We start from the raw sequence: 16,268 nt of genomic DNA on the forward strand, positions 1-16,268 counted from the left end.
AAGGTTACTCTACCGAGATTGGGAGGTTCCTATAGAGTCTCTGTGGCCAGGAAAGTGAGGAGGAGAAGCCTCACCACCCTTCCTAAAGAGGTTTGCCCTGAAGAGGGCAGGCTGCGGGATTTGACCTGTGCCCAGAAGCCAGGGTACTTGCCCTGCACCACCTTGGTGGGGGTGAGGATGCTGTTGGAACATGAGCCTCCTTATTGCCCACGGCTCTCTTTGTGGTACTACCACATGGCTTATCCTGCTCCTCCCTAGAATCAGCTTCGAAGTGGTGCTGAAGCAGTGATATCCTTGGATCTGTGGTTTCTCTAGCATCATCCCTTCCCTGCATCCACACTCTGCATGGTTTGCTTTGTTCCTTTTCTGTAGCAGTAGCTTTCTCTTTTGCTTGTTCTTATATGAAAGCTCCATTGAAGCCAGGACCCAGTGCTCTGGAGCAGGAACCTCACTGGGATATAGACACTGAACACTTCATCTGCACTGGTGTCATCATTATCATATTAGCATGGGAAGGACTGACAGAGCTGGGGGTAAAGTGGCCAGAGAAGATGATAAAGGCTGGGTGCGGTGGCTCATGTCTGTAATCCCAGCACTTTGAGAGGCCAAGGTGGGTAGATCACTTGAGGTCAGGAGTTTGAGACCAGCCTGGCCAACATGGTGAGATACTCGTCTCTACTGAAAATACAAAAATTAGCTGGGCATGGTGGTGGGCACCTGTAATCCCTGCTACTCAGAGGCTGAGGCAGGAGAATTGCTTGAACCTGGAGGCAGAAGTTGCAGTGAGCAGAGACTGTGCCATCACACTCCAGCCTGGGTGACAAAAGCAAAACTCCATCTCAAAAACAAAAACAAAAAACAAAACAAGACCAAAAACCCCACAAAACAAACACCCCCTACCCCCCACCCCGCAAAAAAAAAAACAGATAAGATGGTGAATCATAAGTTGAAATCAAAGAGAATAATCCATGGAGACACGAAAAGTACATAACACAACCATGAACAACTAGAAATGTATCACCTGCCTTCTGGAAGCTGAGGGCAAAATGATTCCCTCAGGGTGTTCTTCTGATGTAGTGAATGAGCTGATGAGCCTATTTGTCTCATAGACTAAGCTGGAAATTTCAACTCAAGGGTTCAGGCTAGTCCCTGTGCATCCTTTAGAAGTAAACACAGACTAAAACCTGCCATTATGTAGTATATTGCTGCTGTGATGAAAAGCACTATGATGTGCTTGAACGAATAAGGACAAGACTGCAACAGAAATCTCAGCACATTAATAGAGACGTAGGCTTTCAGAGGGACTTGCTGCTCATTTACTGTCTCTTTCTTAATGATAATGGAAAATGCTGGCTCCTCTTCTTTATCCAGGGCTACACATTTAAACACACTCTTATTTCCCACTCAATCCTATCTTTGATTTTGGCAAAGTACAGATGGGCAAGAGTATTAGATTTTGCAGTTATTTCTTGAGGCGTATTTAAGACCTCAAAGGTAAAAACACATCGAGTCATGTGTAACAATCAGAGTCCAATAAATGACTAGCTACTTGATTAAACCAAATGGCATTATAGCATGCTAATAAGGATTAAACAGGAATTTTCACTGTTATTACTTACGTGGAATGAGTATTTGTTTTTTTGTTAACTTTTACTTTAGGTTCAAGGGTACATGTGAAGGTTTGTTATATAGGTAAACTAGTGTCATGGGGGTTTGTTGTACAGATTATTTTGTCACCCAGGTACTAAGCCTATTAACCAATAGTTATCTCTTTCTGCTCCTCTCCCTCCACCCACCCTCCACTCTCCACCCTCAAGGAGGCCTCAGCGTGTGTTGTTCCCTTCTCTGTGTCCATGTGTTCTCATCACTTTGCTCCCACTTACAAGTGAGAACATGCAGTGTTTGGTTTTCTGTTCCTGCATTAGTTTGCTAAGGATAATGGCCTCCAGCTCCATCCATGTTCCCATAAAATACATGATCTTGTTTTTTATGGCTGCATAGTATTCCGTGGTGTGTATGTACCACATTTTCTTTATTCAATGTCATCGATGGGCATTTAGGCTGATTCCATGTCTTTGCCATTGTGAACACTGCTGTAACGAACATTCATGTGCATGTGTCCTTATAGCAGAATGATTTATATTCCTCTGGGTGTATTCCCAGTAATGGCATTGCTGGGTCGAGTGCTAGTTGTTTTTAGCTCTTTCAGAAATTGCCACATTGCTTTTTACAATGGTTGAACTAATGTACACTCCCACCAACAGTGTATTTGTGTTGTTTTCTTTGCAACCTTGTCAACATCTGTTCTTTTTTGACTTTTTCATGATAGCCATTTTGACTGGTGTGAGATGGTATCTCATTGTGGTTTTGAAGACAGACATGGAACAAACAAGTACATTTTAAAAAGTTCAATATCACTGATCATTAGGGATAAGCATTTTAAGTTAGATAACTGATAACAATTATATTCCTTATTTTAAATATAGTCATTGATATACTACAAATTGTATTTGTCTCTATATGTTTGCCTACAAAATTTATTTAATCAAAATGGTTGCCGAATACAATCTCCCCTGCAAAAGTTGTCAAAAGAATAATGTTATTGCCTTAGGCAGGAACTCAAACACAAAGATAAAAAGCTGTATCTGAGTATTTGATGTATTTTATTTGTTCACATTTAGCCTATTTGAGGTTAGCACTACTTCATTTGACAGTTTAAAAATCATCCTGTAAACAGAATAAAAAACAGCAGCAATAGCTAAAACAGGGACACAATGTATAATAAAATAAAGGAATGTGTTGAAAGGAATATTTCAAAGAAGCAAAGGAAATGAGACCATGATTATGAATTCAACAATCGAAAGAAAAAATCGTCCAACATCTGTAAAAAGCAAAATCATAACAGTAATAAAAACGAAGCAAGAATTCAAAGTGCAGGTGCGCTAGTTTTCATTTCCACATCCATTCAGGAAATAGAGCATACTATTCTTTTATATAAAGTGACAAGTTCTGTTTTTAAAACATTCAGTTACATTATCTTGCAGATTTTTTTTTCAGTTTACATTATCTCTACATTGATTTAATGGAAAGATGGTCATATGCGATATGTGGTATAAATTTTTTCAATCTATGGAGAATACGGAAATGGTAAAGTTGACTGTTTTACTTATGCTTTCTTTTTGCAGTAAGAAGCTAAACATCCAGTATCAGAAACATCAGTACTTTTACTCTTTCAAAAACAAAAGCAAAGCAAAAAAAAAACCTGTCATGAGCCCTCTGTCTTTGCTGCTACTTTCAGATTCTCCGTGACAAAAGACTGTTACTTTTCACTGAATTCCAATGAGTTGATGTAAATAATTAGAACAATTTCTTAAATGCAAAATTGGTCTGGTATCTGTCTAAATTGATCAAATACAAGTGTTATTTTGGAATCATGTAAAAATCACTTACTTTCATAACTGTTTAGAACCCCAAATGTTTTCCCTTTGAAGGGGAACATCTGTGGAATATGATTTTGAATAGAGGAGTTTTATGAAATATATTTCAAATCTTAAAAATTTTTTTAATACTTCCTAAAGTGGTATAGGATTTACCCTCGCTGACGATGCCTTCCATTTAAGAACAGTCTTGTACCTGTGGCTTTTCATTTTCCTTATAGCTCTAATTTTATTTTAAAAGCCTGAATACACAAATGACTGCTGCCTTACTTAGCATTAAACGGTACTATTTTTTAAACCATGTATACAGCTCAACAGCAAGATTAATAAGTTATAATACACACATATCACTGACAGATTCATCTTTTTGTTTTTTAGAATTCACTAAATAAACTGTATTCTGGTAAATCCCCTCCCCGAAACAAGAGTGTACTGTACCTACATTGAGGTGTTTAAATATTTCTCCAACAGTTTTCATTGTATTACATTATGAAAACACTAGGCTTCAAGCCAGGTACTAATAAATATTTAATTTAAAAGAAAGAAAGAAAGAAAAAAACTCAACACAGAAGAACATAAAAAAGTCCCTCCCCTCCCTGTCCTCCCACTCCCCCGGGAAGGCGCCCGTGTCAGCCGGACATGGCAGAGATTTCATAGTCACTGGCCGAGGTGAGGGGCTTGCCCATCATCCGGATGTTTTTTGCACTGGTAATCCTGGCCATCATGCACACGGGCTTGTCAAAGTACTTGACCAGGGCAGGCTCAGTTAAGAGGGAGGCCAGGAACTGCTCGAAGGTGATGGCCCAGTCCCGGTCCAGGCTGGTGCTCCGGGGCAGTGCCGCTGTGCTCTGGCCGCTCCGCACCAGGACCGTGTCCTCTCCGATGTCCTCGCAGTGCAGCTTGTCCTCCTCGTGGGAGCCGGCACTCAGCACCGAGTACGAGGACATGGAGCTGTCGTCCTTGGTGTCATCGTCAGAGATCAGCATGGAGGAGCAGGCCCCGTTGTCCCGGGGTGAGGAGTCCTCCAGCTTGATGTCCTCCATCTGTCCTCCCAGGGAGTGTTCCTCGCTGTCGGGGGCCAGGCTGGCTGGCAGGGGCTCAACAGACTCCACCACGTAAGGCTGGCCTGGCCCCTTCTTGGGGAAGAGCACGCCTGGGATGCCCTGGTGGCAGGACGGCCCACTGCCTCCGCTCCCGCCGTCCTTTGCAGGCTGGGCCACGAACAGCTTGCCGACCTCGCCAATCTCCAGCAGGAGGCTGGTCACTGCTGCCGTGGCATGGTACAGCTCCTGCTCATTGGGGTCTTCGCTGAACATGTTATACATTGTCTTACACAGTTCAATGAACTGCCCCTGAAAAAAGATTTGGAAAAACACAATGTGAAATCTTCAGAGAGCAGAGAGGCAGGACTGAAGTGGACTGAAAAGCCATTTAAATGGGAACGCCTAATGATCCCTGGAAAGTCCTCCACCTAGGCAGGATGGACATGTTTAAAGTCTCTTATTGATGTTTCCATTTTTTATTTTTAATTTTTATTTCTTTTTGAGACAGGGTCTCTGTTGCCAGACGGGAGTACAGTGGTGCAATCATGGTTCACTGCAGCTTCAACCTCCTGGGCTCACATGATACTCCCACCTCAGCCTATGCTCCGCTAATCTTTGCATTTTTTGTAGAGATAGGGTTTTGCCATTTTACCCAGGCTGGTCTTGTACTCCTGGGCTAAGTGATGCTCCTGCCTTGGCCTCCCAAAGTGCTGGAATTACAGGCGTGAGCCATTACGCCCAGCTTATTTTCCCATTTTTTTAATTTGAAAAATTTCAAACATCTATGAAAGTCAGAATGGAAAAGTAAATATGCATGTACAGCTCACCTAGAGTCAAGAAGGACTATGTCATACATTTGTCTCAGTAACTTTTTTCTTGTTCTCTTTTTCCTTTCGAAACATCTTAAGGAAATCTGAGACTCATCTCTTTTCACATCTACACACTTTACCACGCACCTCGATTTTTCCAAGGTAAGCTCCAATCCCTCCTCCCACGACACATGCCCCATCTCCCCGGACAGAAGTATGCTTTAATGCTTTCAGTCTCCACCCAGATGATTTCTGTTCTCTGATTACAAAACTTAGCATTTTCAGCCTATAATTATTTATATTGTTTTTTTCTTCCTCATTTCACCAGGTTTTTAAGGAAAATGTGCAGACGCCTTTATAGCTAAGCACAGTGATCTGAAAACAGCATGTGCTTGTCTTTTGAGTATCTGAGGGTATTTTTAATGATTGGAATAAGATGCATTTACTCTCAAAATGGAATATGTTGTGGTTCACATTTCCTCTGAGGAAGTCATTCTCTCACAATGGAGCGTATTTTTGATGCATAAATACATATGCACAAAATAGGTCCAAACAGATACTAATTAACTGCCCCAAAGTTATTATTTTTGAGGGGCATTGAGTCCACATTTATGGATGACTTTTCAGTCATAGAAAAAAGAGCGACCAGGTTTGAAGTGAATGATTTGAACTTTAAGCACTTACCTGATTTAATTTGGGTAAATCCTTTGCATTCTTTGACTTAGATTTATTTTCTGGGGTCCACAGTCTCAAATAATTACGATTTTCTTGGGAATTTGCTCTCTTCCCTACAACCCAAATGTCAAGAAGTAAGTGCTTACAGGCCAAAAAACAAGTGTACAACCAGCAAGAAGGTAAACATATAAAAGAGAATATCCGTACCTTTGTCCGGCTTTAGGCTCACTGTAACGAAGCCATCATCTGCACCCTGTTTGCTTCTGCTATCCAATCCAACAACTACCAAGAAATCGTTCAGAAGAAAAAAGTAGAATGTTACATAATATGACCATGGAATTAGCATTTGTAGTGGAAAATAGAAGACTCTCTAGGTAGGGTTGCCTGATTTAGCAAACAAACAAACAGAAAACTCCCCAAAACAATATAAAACATTCAGTTAAATTTCGATTTCAGATAAACAACAAATTTTTTTCGGGGATAACTGTAACCCTGTCATTAGAGGGGACATACTTGTATTAAGAAAATTATTTTATATCTGAGATTCAAATTTTACTACATGTCCCATTATTTTATTTGACAATACTATCTCCAGATAAAGGACCTCTGCAGAATTCTTTCTCACAGCTTGGGTTCAGTGTACAATAAAAAATAAATGGAGGGCCAACCACTGTGGCTCATGCCTGTAATCTCAACACTTTGGAAGGCTGAGGTGGGCAGATCACTTGAGGTCAGGGGTTCGAGACCATCCTGGCCAACATGGTAAAACCCTGTTTCTACTAAAAATAGAAAAATCAGCCGGATGTGGTGGCATGTGCCTGTAATCCCAGCAACTCGGGAGACTGAGGCAGGAGAATTACTTAAACCCAGGAGGCAGAGGTTGCAGTGGGCCGAGATGGTGCCATTGCACTCCAGCCTGGGCAACTAGAGCAAAACTCCATCTCAAAAAAAAAAATTAATGGGATAATGCCACATAGACTTCAGCACTTAAAAAATGGTAGTGCTTGCCCCAATGAATGTTGATTTCTCTCCTGTCTTACTCTTTCAAGGAAATTAAAATCTATGTTGGTAGAAGACAGAAAAATATTTTTTTGCTAAAATGTTATATGCTATAAAACTACTTCAGATTTATAATTTGGTACTTCAAAAATAAGACTTTTAAGGAACCCACTTATAACTGTTTTGTCTTCTTAAAACAAGACATTACAGGGCACACAGGGACTTCAAAACAAGAGAGGTGTACAATGCCCTCAGTTTCCCATGCACTTTGTCGGCCGTTAGGGGGCATTCCAGCACTTCTTCAACCACCCAAAGCTGGCTGGTCAGCCAGATATGTGGCCTTCACCGTACTATGGGTCAAGGTAATCTCAGCAGCTTTTAAGACACAGTGAGGAAAGTGTACTATATGTCGTTGGGAAATTCCTCCCCTCTTAATGTTGCAAATGATGTAGGAAACAAGTAGATATTTTAAAAATATTTAATGTACGGTAAGTCCATGCAGTGGATACTATATAGCCATCTAAAAACCATGTTTTCAAAGAAATTTTAATGACAAAGTAATATTCTCACTGGATTTTAAGTTAAAAAAAAGCAGGATACAAAACTGTATAGGTAGTTTGATTCCAGTTATAGATATATACAATTTGTGTATGATTTGAAAACAAAATTGAAATATTTCAAGGTTAGTTATTAGTTATCTTTCTACGGTAAGATTTTAAGACAGCTTTGGCTTACTTATTTTACCTGTATCTTAAACATTTTCATGCAAAGCAATAGTACTTTTGGCATTGGAAAACCTTCTTCAAAAAGCATCTTTCAATGATATTACACGCTATTGGCATGTGACCATTCCTGAAGCATTTCTAAAACAAGAGACTCCCTTTCTGAGATGAATGTCTACTAAGAAATGTGTGAACATTTTGTAGCCAGAATGTGACTGCTAATGATATTAGGTTGGTGGAAAGTAATTGCGGTTTTTGTCATTACTTTCAATATATAATATTAAGACTACATACGATGCACTAAGGCACTACGCAAAAAGTCTTACTACATTATCTTATTAGGTCCTAATTACGCCCAATATGATAGCTGTCATCTCCATTCTCCACACAAGGAAACTGAGGCTCACATAGGAAGCCCCCTGCACTCACCTAGATAACAGTATACATAGCTAGTGTTCTGTCCAAAGCTCCTACCCTCAACTTGTATTGCCAGTCGTAAGACTGAGCCTGGCTTACTCCGTCTACAAAAATCACTTTGGTGCTTACAGTCTAAAAGCAGGTCTATATTGTGCTTATCTGGGGATGGCAAAACTTAAGAGGCAAAAGAACCCAGGAGAAACCTACATTTACTTTTGGACTTAGGTGAGTTGATAAAGTTGACCTAATGATGAATTAGAAGGTGAGTAACTTACTACAGTAGCAAGCCAAAAGACAATGCTAGATTAATGTAAGACAAAACAGTATATGACTTAATATATAAATTTGGAGACATATATGAGTTGAATCACATCTTTGTAGACCTATCATCCATAGAGAGCAGGGTTCAGCATACGTCTTCTGTAAAGGACCAGACAGTGAATACTTTAGGCTTTGTAGGTCATACTGTCCCTGTTTTAGCCACTCAATTCCGCAGCATGAAAACAGCCATAGGCAATACATGTATAAATGAGCTTGGTTGTCTTCCAACAAAACTATTTATAGGCACTGAGGTTTCTATTCCATATACTTTTCATGTGGCAAAAATATTTTACTTTTGATTTTTAAAAACCATTTAAAACTGTAAAAAACCATTCTTAGTTCACAGGCTATAAAAACTAGGTGGTGGGCTGGATTTGGCCCCTGGCCCATAGTTTGCTAATTTCTGCTACAGAGCAAACACAGATATAAGAGAATGCTTTCTGACAGAAATGCTAGTTCCAATTCTGGATGGCTGCCTAACAGGATATTATTATTAATGAGGCTGATCCTAGCAGAGAGAGGGCATCAAAGTATATAGCTCTACAGGACACAAGTGTTCTAATCTACTGGGAAATAATGTACATGGTTCCTTCAGTGGGCTGAGTTACCTGCTGCCCAATAGTTGCTGAATCTCAAAAATTGGAAAGGAAAGTAACCAATTAGGCAACCATATTTTCATATGTCTTTGATTGACTAGCTTTGGAGGAAAGTCTTTTTCCAATAACGGAGGGCTCCGTAGAAAACAAATACAGTATCTTTGGTGAGAAAAGTCACTTACCATGTGTACATTCTGGGGTGATATCTTCAAAGAAGTACTGAGTTGCTTCAAAAGCAGAATCTGGCTCATCTTGATCAGAGGATGGCTCTAGGGAGGGGAGGAAACATAATTCTCATATTGGTAGGGCCAGGAACCAGTGAAAGTATGCTTAATCATTAAATGAAATGACATAAGTGGGGATGAAAGGCTAAAGTTACAAAGGTGGGATGGGGCGTTGAGTACCTACTGCTTCTAAACCTTAGTGGTCACATCACTGGGGGGCCTTGAGTGGCTACTGTCTCTAAACCTTAGTGGAAGGGGTCACTCCCTTTCTAACTCCATCTTCCCTTTTAACAACCCCACACCAAAGTGTTCCTTCATATTTTCTGTGGTATGGCCAGTTTTCCAAGTTGTATGGAATAACGCTTTATCAACAAAATTTTAGGAAACCGTATGCTATAAAGAGAATTCCCAAATCTAGTTTTATCCTACCTCTACTGTTAGTGCCAATTTCATCTCATTTTTAAAAGTATTTGCTAGATAGATCCCAGCTGGTACCAACCTTGTTTAAAATTGAACTCAAAACCTCACCGTTTTCCCCACTTGTTCCTGTCAATGTTCCTACGTTCCTTTTCTCTCTCACAATCCTTGTATCCCAGGTGTTACCAAGTGCTATTTATTCTTTCTCTTGCAGATGCCTGCCTGCTCTTTTCTGTTACCACAGCTCACTCTTCACACAGGTAAATGACCACACAATCAAGTGCATGCTGATTCAAGAACTTATGGAAATTGTCATGGTTCCGTTAGTTCTTAGTGACTCATGAATGACTGTGTATATCAAAAAGAGGACAATCAGGTTACACCTAAAAAAGAGACTTCAAGCCAGGTCATGGTTACAGACACATGTACTGCTCCATGTAGCTCACTCACCAGGCAAGACGTGCATTTTGTACAGGAGTTTGAGCTTCTCTGTGAGATCCCCATGGCATGCAGCACCTAGAAGTCACATAAATACCAATGTGAAACGCATCACATGTGCTAGCAATCTCCAGGCCTAGTATTCCCCTAAAAAGTCTACTTCATACCTATTGCAACCAAGACACTGCATGGTGAAAGGCCTGGCCAGGACCTACTTGGGGTAAGAGCTCAGGAACCAGGATGGTTGGTTTCAAATCCTCTGCATGTACATATGTACTCTTGGGAGAGTTAAACTCTCTGTACCTCAGTTTCCCCTCTGTAAGGTGAGATGATACTAGAAGATTCTACCAGTGATCTTGATGTCAGGACTCCATGAAATGTCAGAACTAAAAGTGTTAAAACATATAAAGCACCTGGAAGAGTGCCTGGCACCTAACAAACTAGCTTTAGCAATGAGAAAGGTCATGTGATTGGGCCACAACATCTTAAATAACTATTAAGAGTTCAGAAATAATTTCAAGATGTGTTTGATATCACTTCAAATTACTCATTCCAGAAATCCTTTTTAATTGTTTTTGAGCTCCTAAGTATTTCCTTAATTTATCTGACCCTATCTGTCATTATATCACCATAGCTTCAATCAGAAGAATCCTGTTGCTTTTCCCCTCAAAGTCCATATTTATTGTTAGAACCAGAAAATCCTTTGTAAATATATATTCTCAGAGTGCCTAAAGATAATGAGATTTGGAAAAAGAAGAAAAATAGGAATCATAGAATCTGGGTTGGAAGGGACCTTAGGGGTTATTTTGTCTGACCTTCCACTTAATGTAGGATCTCCTCTCACACACCCCTGTGAGACAGGACTCCAGCATCTGCTGAAATATTCTCAAAGATGGGGAACTCAGTACAACCAGAGGCATTCAATTCCAAGCTCTATTCTTTAAATACTGAAAGTTCTTCTGTAATTTTTAGTCTAATGACCCTTAAAACCTGTAGTCTCAACTTTATGAAGTCCATGAACCCCTCAAAATGCAAAATTTTATTTATGTGCATATGTTACTTTGGGGAAAGAAAATGTCCATAGTCTTTATCAGATCTCAAAGAGCCCATGACTCAAAAATGGTTTAGAACTACTCCACTTTCTCTTATCCCACTCTTTAAAGCCAAACAGAATGGGTGTCTCATCTCTTCCACACAACAATCCTTCAGATTTTAAGAACAGCTGTCCTGTCTTCCTTAAGCTTATCTTTTTGGGGCAACTTTATCTTCTTAGATTAGTTCTCTCCCATTTTTTCAATTTTCTCATCTGATGTGATATGTATATCCTTCCCTATTATTATCCACATCTACCTTGCGTGTTAATTTCTCAATCAATATCCCACTGGAATGAGTTCAGAAGCCTCTTGGCCACTCCAGGAAATAGGGGAACTGTTTCTGACTCTTCCATTAGTATAGCCTAAGTGTGAATTCAACTGTTCACACTCTTAATGATCACATGGTTAACTAAACCCCCAGATGTTTGCATGATTAATAAAACTAATCATGAAAATAATGACAGATAGTAACCATCCACTCTGTGTTAAGCCAATTACTTCATATGTATAATCCTACTTATATCTCGGAACAATTCTATAAAATGGGCACAATTATTACTCCTATTTTACAGATAAGAAAAATTGGGCTTATTGAGGTTAAGTAATTTGTTCAAGGTCATAAGTAAGCGACAGGTCAAGGATTTGAACCTGGATTTGTCTGACTCTAGATTCCATGCTGGAAACTATTATTATACTACATGCAGACATCCTAGCTAGTTCTTTTAACAATTATTTCTTTAAATGTAGAACTTATATTTATCCTTACCAATTTTTTTTTTCCGCCAATCATTTTGCAACAGTGAAACAGCAAAAGAACATAACTAATTCAAGTTTTGTTTAAGGGACCTTTACCTGCATGTAGGCTAGGATAATTTTAGAGCAGTAAGATAATATGCAAAAACAGCAGTCACGTAGTTTTAAAAAATTAACTCTGAAATTGAAGGAGAAGTATGCAAAAAACTGTTTGGTTAAAGATTCATAGTAGCATTATAATCTGACTGAAGACAAAGAAGTTCCCAACCTTCTCGGACCCCTGCAGATGCCCAGATGTCTGTGCCGTCTACCTCTTGATCCCAATTGCTTCTCATTCCCCTGCCCTTAACACAAAAAGAGCCTAAAATCTGTACTGACTTAATAAGGTAGTTTAGGATGCTAGTCTGCCATTTTCGCAATTTGCTGACTCTCAGAATGAACCTGCTTTTCCTCCCACCCAAAAAACTCTCATCTCCTGAGTTTGTTTTTCGAGCGGCGAGCAGCCAAACCTGGGTTCAGTTACAATTTCTGGCTATCATAGTTTTTAAAAACCTACTTTGGTCACCTAACATATTGGCTCTCTCTTCTGCCTTCATGTGGCCCCACCCATTCAGTAAGTAAGTGTTCTCTGCCTTCATGGTTCAAGGTGCCTGCTGAGTGTGGCAGAGGAGAATGAGTAATAATCATAGTGACAATCATAACCGACATTTTTTTAGCCAGATACTCTTCTAGGAACTTTACTTGAATTGTTTCATTTAGTTTTGATGGTTAACTCTTATCGTGCAAATAAGGATGCAAGCACCAAGAATCCAAATACTGGGCCCAACGGTACTAGTGAATGCTCTCTCAGTTGAAATGAACTTATTACCCATCCCACTTTTGGGTGCAGTGTTCAGCCAGTTACACAATCACCAATTTCCATAAACTTTCGCCTTTTCCATTGATAATGATATTTATCCAATGACCCGCTGCATCACAACTCATTATGCTATGTTTATAGACTCTAAGTTTCAGCCACACTGTTGGAAAAAAGAGATACAGCTAATTTATGGCTTCTGACAGAAACTCCTCATTTCTTTGTTTGTTTGTTTGAGATGGGAGTCTTGCTCTGTCGCCCACGCTGGAGTGCAGTGGCGCGATCTCAGCTCACTGCAACCTCCGCCTTCCGGGTTCAAGCAATTCTCCTGCCTCAGCCTCCCAATTAGTTGGGACTACAGGTGCCTGCCAGTACGCCCAGCTAATTTTTTGTATTTTTAGTAGAGACAGGTTTCACTGTGTTAGCCAGGATGGTCTCCATCTCCTGACATCGTGATCCACCTGCCTTGGCCTGAAACCCCTCATTTCTAATTCCACAAAGACCATCTATCTGTTCAGTAATTTCTAGAGGGATCTCTCCGGGGATTGATATAAAATTACTGATACATGTTTTTCGGAATTCATTTTTTAGTTTTTCTTTTTTTTTTTTTTTTTTGAGATGGAGTCTTACTCTGTCGTCTAGGCTGGAGTGCTGTGGCACGATGTCTGCTCACTGCAAACTCTACCTCCCAGGTTCAAGTGATTCTCGTGCCTCAGCCTCCTGAGTAGCTGGGATTATAGGGACCTGCCACTACGCCTGACTAATTTTTGCATTTTCAGTAGAGACAAGGTTTCACCATGTTGGCCAGGACAGTCTTGAACTCCCAACCTCAAGTGATCCGCCCACCTCGGCGTCCCAAAGTGCTGGGATTACAGGCATGAGCCACAGGGCCCGGCCCATCCTTTAGTTCCTTTAAACACAGACAGAATTTCTAATTTCTGCTTGACTTGCCCATCTCCATAACTATAACTGACCAAAGTAACTGACAACAGCTCTGCAATCACATCTGAGAGTTCTCCCACTAATCTGGGGTATAGTTTACTTTGCCCAGGAACTCAACTGCATTTTGAAGTCTAAATATTCTTTTCCAGTGTTTTCTCTATGCTCGACTTCAAGCCGCTTTTTCCTTCTCGAAGATTTTAAAAAGTATTCTCCTTACTGGAGTTGACTAAATTTAAGTAAATTAAATATTTTTGTTTATTTCTGTCACTTTCTACATGTAGAACCTGTCTCTATTTTCTCCTCTTTATTTTTGCCCAAAGGTATTTTTTTAAATATCTCTTTTGATGGATACCTATATGACAATCAGTAATTACCTTGGAAGTAAAAAAGATTAGCATAGGGTCGAAGAGGTCTTTAGCATTATCTGATTTGTGCCATGTTTTAAAAAAGCACATTGTACTTATATATCACTTGTGTAATTAAAAATTAATACTGCCTTCTTCTTCCTAAAAAACGCCCTTTTATTATCCTCAGTACAGAGTAGTGAGAAAAGGATAAGCTTTCAGGACAGATAGCCCTTGGCTGAATCCTGGGTCCAGCATGTATTAGCTGTGCCTCTCAATTCAGTTCAATAACAGATATTTACTGGTTTGCTAAAAATTAACGTTCCAACAAGTTACTTTAACTTTTCTGAGCTTCTATTTGTTTAGCTAAATATGGAGATAATAGTAGCAAGCAGGTAGGTAATGAAGCATAAGAGTAACAGTACAAACTGTGCCTCTTGGGTACTTGGTATCAAACACAAACTTTATAGTTGCATGCCCTTAGACAAATTAAATGCACATGAATTGTGCACATAAAAAGCATTAGGGTAGTGTCAGGCATGGAATAAATGCTGTATAAATGTCAGCTATCACTGTCATTATTACACCTAAGAGCTGCTGTTTGGATTAATATAGTAAAAGTTCTAAAGTATCACAACAGTATCTGCACTCTAAATAAACATTGAGTTCTCCCATGTCTCCTCTTTTAAGCGTATAGATGAGCGCTTTACACAATTTTTGTTTTAACCTCAAAGAACCTTACCTACATCCCTTCCCTTTTTAATAAAAAACCATCGGCTTCCTCTGGCCTTTATGTCTTCTAGATACAACTCTTACAGATTAAAGATGTTCTTCAGAAATGCTGGCTCTATGCCTGACATTTTCTCCTTCCTTGGGTACTTTTAAAGCATATGGCCCAAGGTCATAGAGTAGCACAATTAGACTTTTAAAAAAATTGTTCTTACCTCATTCTGGCATAATGCCTGCTATACTCTCAACCTTACGTCAGGTGGGCCAGGCTCCACTACCATGCAGCTTTTGTGCCCAGTTATAAAAGGAACAAGAGTCCAAAAAGGCAGTCATATGTAGGGCAGTGAACAAGCCAGACAGGGAGCTGATGGGTAGCTGCCCTCATGCTGTGGTAAGGTGTGGGGTGAGGCTGGGCCTGCTCCTGCTGGAAGGTCCCTCCTCCCAGCAAAAGGGAGAGAAAAGACTTCCATTTAGGCTGCAGGGCTGCTGTGGTGCTACTTTATTAAAAACATTTCATAATGTTTTATGAAACTATGAAATTACATATAAAATTTATTATGAAATAGATGTTTTATGCAATTACATATAATATATTCAATAAAATATTCTGGGTTTTTTTTGGCAAATAAAAGTAACCCACCAACCCAAACATTTGTCTCTTATAAAACTATCTGTCTGTGGTTTCAGTGATTATGTTGACATTTCATTGTCTTGTGACTTCTCTAATAATGTATTTTTAACTAGTGTTGAGGGCTGTCTGATGTAGAGGCAACAATTTATCCATATACGATGTTGGTGAAAAACACATTTTATAATCAGTTTGCAAACTTCCCATTGTGCTTCTGTAGCCCTGAGGGCAGCATGGGCGACGCTGGGCACAGCTCCGTCATCCCATCCCAATTCATGCAATAGTACCACGTCCTTACTTAGCCCAGAGACAAACTCCCGGAAGTTAATCAAAGAGTCTCCATTTTCATCTAATAACTGGAATAAGCGGGAGGCCAGAACGTCAGAGTGAGTTCCACATGCCCAAGGAAAGAGAAGAGCAAACATCCCCTTGAACTGCTCGAAGTCAATGCGATACTGTTCGAGGTAGGGCAGGCTGGGGTCATGCCGATCCAGCGCGTTGCTGCTCCCGCCCCAGTAGCAGCTGGTGAGATGTTCTGCCTGAAAAAGAATTGATGATCACTGGGGATCTTTTGCAGCAAATACCAGAAAGAAAAGGCCGTCCTCCAGTTTGGAAAGGGCTTTAAGTCAATCTATGAGCATCCCCTGGGGCAGGGCTGTAGCCTCAGGGCCCCCTCAGTCTCTTAGTTCTACACAACCTCCACTTGACCAGCCCTTCACCGCCTCCACACCAACCATTTCTGCAATTTACACCTGGAAGGTCTGCAATTACTGGGTGTAGGTGAAGAAAGAAAGGGAACTCTCCCCCACCACATTCTCTTCCCT

General features: G+C 40.1%; 1 protein-coding gene across 1 annotated transcript in view; it reads right to left on the minus strand.

Annotated features, from left to right (window-relative positions):
• Positions 1-2,644: 2,644 nt before the first annotated feature.
• Positions 2,645-16,268, minus strand: part of TBC1D9 (TBC1 domain family, member 9 (with GRAM domain)) — a 134,486-nt gene continuing 120,862 nt past the window's right edge. The window contains exons 16-21 of the mRNA XM_011955806.1: positions 15,743-15,983; positions 10,111-10,176; positions 9,202-9,288; positions 6,172-6,246; positions 5,974-6,077; positions 2,645-4,789 (exon numbers count right to left, since the gene is read on the minus strand). Of these exons, the coding sequence (XP_011811196.1) occupies positions 4,067-4,789; positions 5,974-6,077; positions 6,172-6,246; positions 9,202-9,288; positions 10,111-10,176; positions 15,743-15,983 (1,296 nt within the window). The 3' untranslated portion in view covers positions 2,645-4,066. The remainder of the gene's footprint in view (positions 4,790-5,973; positions 6,078-6,171; positions 6,247-9,201; positions 9,289-10,110; positions 10,177-15,742; positions 15,984-16,268) is intronic.

This window comes from Colobus angolensis, unplaced genomic scaffold (assembly GCF_000951035.1).
Source record: "Colobus angolensis palliatus isolate OR3802 unplaced genomic scaffold, Cang.pa_1.0 Scaffold400, whole genome shotgun sequence".
NCBI classification, from domain to species: Eukaryota; Metazoa; Chordata; class Mammalia; order Primates; family Cercopithecidae; genus Colobus; species Colobus angolensis.